We start from the raw sequence: 4,971 nt of genomic DNA on the forward strand, positions 1-4,971 counted from the left end.
TTATTTTCTATAGCATCCATAAATTCTCATCAGGGACCCAGAGACCTAGGTTGTGGTTCTCAGTTCTGGTATAGTGTGAATATGGACAATTCAGTTTATATTGGATCCTAGTTTTTTTTTTTTTTTAAATCTAAATAATGATCAGCCTGGATCTGTTATCTCTTAGTTCAAAGTAGTTATGATTCTATTAGGTGCTTACGCTTTATCACACAGAAGTCAAGTTTTTTCATCAGCTGCTGAGTATATCAACCAGCCTCTCATTCTGGAACTACTTACTTGCTTTTCTTACTGGTGGCTTGTTCATTTACCCATGAGTTTTTATATCACTGGTCCTCTTCATTCCTCTGTTGTTCCCACATGAATAGCATATGTGATTCCCTAATCCCTAGCCCAGTCTCACAGATTCTGCAACTGAAAATTTTGAGACTATAAAAAGAATGTTCGTTGAGTCTGTGAATTGTTGACTCAGGAGGTGCCAGCTAAAAAAAATTGATTTGGTTGAGGATGGAGAAATTCATGTTAATGGTGGTAAGCCAGAGCTGGGTCAGCTGACAGTGCAGTGAGATGTTCTGAAAGTTTTGGCTTAGGGAGATGTGTTAGGATAGATGAAATCATAAACTGGGAATGTATTTTTTTGAGAAATTTCTTCTCCAAATTTCTGGATCTTTGTCTGTAAAAGGAGAATATCAGTAAACCTGGTCTTCTGTATTCCAGCACCTTAAGAGTGAGTTAAACTTCAGGAGCTGTTTCAAGATCTCACCCTCCACTAGCAGTTGATTATGGTGGGTAGTTTGACACAGAGCAATCAAATTCCTTCCACCTTCTCCATTCCCTTCATTCCCTCTTCTCTGAAAACATGCTCAAAACCTAAAAGGCACCAATCTTTTAGTATCAGCTTTAGATGCATGTGATCAAGTTAAGGTGAAAGCTCTCGTGCTCTCCTATAATGTTACTCAAGTTTGACATTCTTTCCATTTTCAAATGGGCTTAAAGTTTACATGTACAAATTTTCTTGGAGATGGAACTTGTCCACTGGATTTCAGATTCAGAGTCAGTATGATGTCAAATATTGAAGAAGGTTCTACAAGAGATAATACTGTATAATTTAAAATGATTGAGATTCCACTGGGAAAAAAAGGATATGGGGGCTGATATTGAGCTAATTTTGAGGGAAACTTGAATATCTCAATGTTTTCAAGTGCTGGACATGAGCATCTTAATAGTATGGTTGATACAAGCTGTTTACATATATATTTCACAGCCTTTGTGGCAATAGACATATGCTTTATCAGAGAGTAAGGTGGAATTTCAAATATTTGTACATATTTTTGACCTCGATAATTCTTGTAGGGCTAGTTGTAGGCTCCATATACCCCGCTATTGAGTAATGGGGCCAGTGGAGTGTGTGGTTTGATTTTAATACAACTTTTAAAAAATGGGAAGATCCAGTAGCTGAACACTGAGAGTAGTATGCTAAATGAATAAGCCAGTCACAAAAAAGAGAAAAACTGCATTATTTCATTTATATGAGATATGTAAAGTAGCCAAATTCATAGAGAGGATGTAGAAAGGCAGTGGGGTGACAGGGGAAAAGAAGACTTGTTTAATAGGCAAAGAATTTTAGATTTGCACTGGAAACCAGTTCTGTAGATTTCTTTCACAATAATGCAAATATACTTACTGCTACTGAACTGTATAATTAAAGAGAGTTAAATGGCAAATTTTATGCTATTTTTTAAACACAATAAAATAGGGGAAAGAAGAGATGTGAGCCTACTCTGAAAATGAAATTCTCAGATATGGAGCACATACTTGCCCTTCAACTACTTTTGCCTAGTTTTGGTATTTCATATTCCCCAATTTCAGGTATTTTAATCCCAATCTACATCCTGTTCTCTGCTTTGTTTCTCCTTGTCATATTTTTGAAGACCCATCTCAATGTTTCAGAAAACTCTCACTCATAACAGTTGATCCATCAATTGATCATATAGTTCCCCCAACCCTACACTATATAGAGAAAAGAATATGAAAATAACCATACAACAGAGGTGAAATATGTTGATATGGGATGTATGGTCAGATAAAATATGTATAGCTGTATAATTTCCCATTGGACAATTAAATTTATTTTTGTCTACTCTTTCTTCTCCCTTTGAAGTATACTTTCTGTTCTTCTGTTTCTTGCTAAATGTGAAGATTTTGTTCTTACCTAACTCTCCTGTTAATTTTAGCTTATGAGATATTTACTGCTATTTATCATCATGATATAATCTCTTGAGTTATACTATGTCATCATCATCATCATCACTGTCATCATCTTCAACATTATTTAGTAAGTGCCAAGAATTGGATTACCCAGTCATTCATATTTGTAATGTGAACAATGTAAATAATTAATTCCACTGTCATCTCTAATGATCAAAATTTCTTTTCTCACTTTCCTGGTTCTCGTAATTTCAGTTGCACCCGAATTGGCTGGATCAATGGATGGAGGGAATCACTCAGTTGTGTCTGAGTTTGTGTTACTGGGACTCACGCATTCATGGGAGCTGCAGCTTCTTCTAATGGTGTTCACCACTGTGCTCTATGTGGCAAGCATGACTGGGAACACCCTCATTGTGTTTTCTGTGACCATTGATCCTCATTTACATTCTCCCATGTACTTCCTACTTGCCAGTCTATCTTTCATTGACATGGGAACTTGCTCTGTAACCTCACCCAAGATGCTTTATGACCTTTTCAGGAAGCGTAAAGTCATCTCCTTTGGAGGCTGCATTACTCAGATCTTCTTTATCCATTTCATTGGCGGTGTGGAGATGGTGCTGCTCATTGCTATGGCCTTTGACAGATATGTGGCCATATGTAAGCCTCTCCACTACTTGACCATCATGAGTCCAAGAGCCTGCATTTTATTTCTGGCTGCTGCCTGTGCCCTTGGTGTCAGTCACTCATTCTTCCAACTGGCGTTTATTATTAATTTACCCTTCTGTGGTCCGAATGTATTGGGCAGCTATTACTGTGACCTTCCCCGCCTCCTCAGGCTGGCCTGTACAGATACCTACAAATTGCAGTTTATGGTAACTACCAACAGTGGGTTTATCTGTGTTGGTTCTTTCCTCATACTCATCATCTCCTACATTTTCATCCTGTTTACTGTTTGTAAAACTTCCTCAGGTGGCTCATCCAAGGCTCTTTCCACACTGTCAGCTCATATCTCTGTGGTCATTTTGTTCTTTGGTCCAACCATATTTATCTATTCATGGCCACACCCCAATTCACAAATGGACAAGTATCTTGCTATTTTTGATGCAGTTGTCACACCTTTTCTGAATCCAGTTATCTATACATTCAGGAATAAGGAAATGAAGGCAGCAATGAAAAGAGTGTGCAAACAGCTTGTAACTTACAGGAAGATTCCATAAATGATATGTTAAAACTTTTTCACTAACAATGGTGTATCCTTGTCTTCCCTTCTTTCATACTTTAAATTTAGGAATCACGAGGCATCAAATAGTGATTTAGGTGTACCATAATTCTTAATCAATGAATGTATTCATACCTTATGAGGAGTGTCGCATTAAAATAATTTATCTCCCTATCTATGTAAGCCCCATTGAATTATTTTCAGCAATATTATATAGTTATAATAATAACTTGGTGAACAGGTCTTGTTGATTACTTGTTTTTCTTTTCTTTTCTGACTTTCATTGCTAAGTATTTCAATTTTGATGCTATTTTAAATAGTATTTTTTATATCAATTTGTAGTTTTTGTTGTTAAATAGAAATTAGATTTTTGTTTATTGACATTATACACTTGAAAATTTGTTACTTTTACTAGCTTTTAAATGGATTTAATAGCATTTTATTTTGATGAACATGTTGTCAGCAAATAAAGACATTTTTTCCTCTATTCTGGTAAGGAATTATTTTATTCATGTCTGTTGCCTTGCTAGGTCATTCAGTACAATGCTGAATGGAAGTGTTTAGAGTGAACATCCTTGACATGTTTCTGCTCTTGTGTGAAAAGCATTTAGTGTTTCTCATCAAGTGTGATGCTAGTTACAGGATTTTTATAGATGCCTTTATAAGGCTGAATGAGATATTTGCTGCGCAGCCTCTAAAGAAGAGTCATGAATCATTTTGGGCAATATAAAACAGCATGTTTTCACCTCAGTGAAGTAGAGACTAGCAGTAGGAAGTACATAGGGAACGTATTTGAGGATCAGTGGTCACAGAAAACAGCTGTCATTTTTCCCCACACAGAGCACAGAGGAGAAACCTAGGGAGTGAAACTGCTTCTCCCATGAATGGGCAAGTCCCAGAAACAGAAACTCAGAGAAAACTAATCGATTCCTCCCATTGATTGATATTATTCAGCCTATTGGGTTGCCATTGAGATTATGAAAAGTGCAAAAGAAATTATTATTAAGGATTACAATGGTATAAATAATTTGCACTAATGTTCACATTACAAGTGAGAATCATCTAGGAAATCCAGTGGTAATGATGATGTTTATGGTGATAATGATGGTGATGTTTTAGAGGCCTGGGATATACATATAATGAGATTTGTGTTGTGTGTGTGTGCGTGTGTGTGCGTGCGCGTAGTGAGTACCTGACATAAAGATCAATATATGGTAGCTATTATGCTGAGTAAAATTTAGTGTTACTTCTTCCATTTCACAAACTTTGTTGAAGTAAGACTGACAAAATAGAAAGTGTATGTCTTTAAATTGTACAACATGTTTGCGTGTACATATGCATTATGGGATGATTACTATCATTAGACAAATGAACACGTGCATCATCTCACATAGTTATATATTTTTAGCATGCAGTGAGAACACTTGACATCTACAAATAGACAAATTTAAAATAGCAATGTGGTAGTGTTAGCTATGGTCACCATATTGTATGTTAGGTTACTGGAACACATTCATCTTACAGTTGAAAATTGTATGCTTTGATCA

At 36.1% G+C, this 4,971-nt stretch overlaps 1 protein-coding gene across 1 annotated transcript; it reads left to right on the top strand.

Moving 5' to 3' along the window:
- Positions 1 to 2,483: 2,483 nt before the first annotated feature.
- Positions 2,484 to 3,422, top strand: LOC311175289 (olfactory receptor 4F3/4F16/4F29-like; the record flags this gene model as incomplete). The annotated part of the gene is made up of 1 exon (XM_084240186.1): positions 2,484 to 3,422. The coding sequence occupies one exon, from the start codon at positions 2,484 to 2,486 to the stop codon at positions 3,420 to 3,422; it is 939 nt and encodes a 312-aa protein (XP_084096312.1).
- Positions 3,423 to 4,971: the final 1,549 nt, after the last annotated feature.

This window comes from Talpa europaea (assembly GCF_964194135.1).
Source record: "Talpa europaea genome assembly, chromosome: 8".
Taxonomy (NCBI): Eukaryota; Metazoa; Chordata; class Mammalia; order Eulipotyphla; family Talpidae; genus Talpa; species Talpa europaea.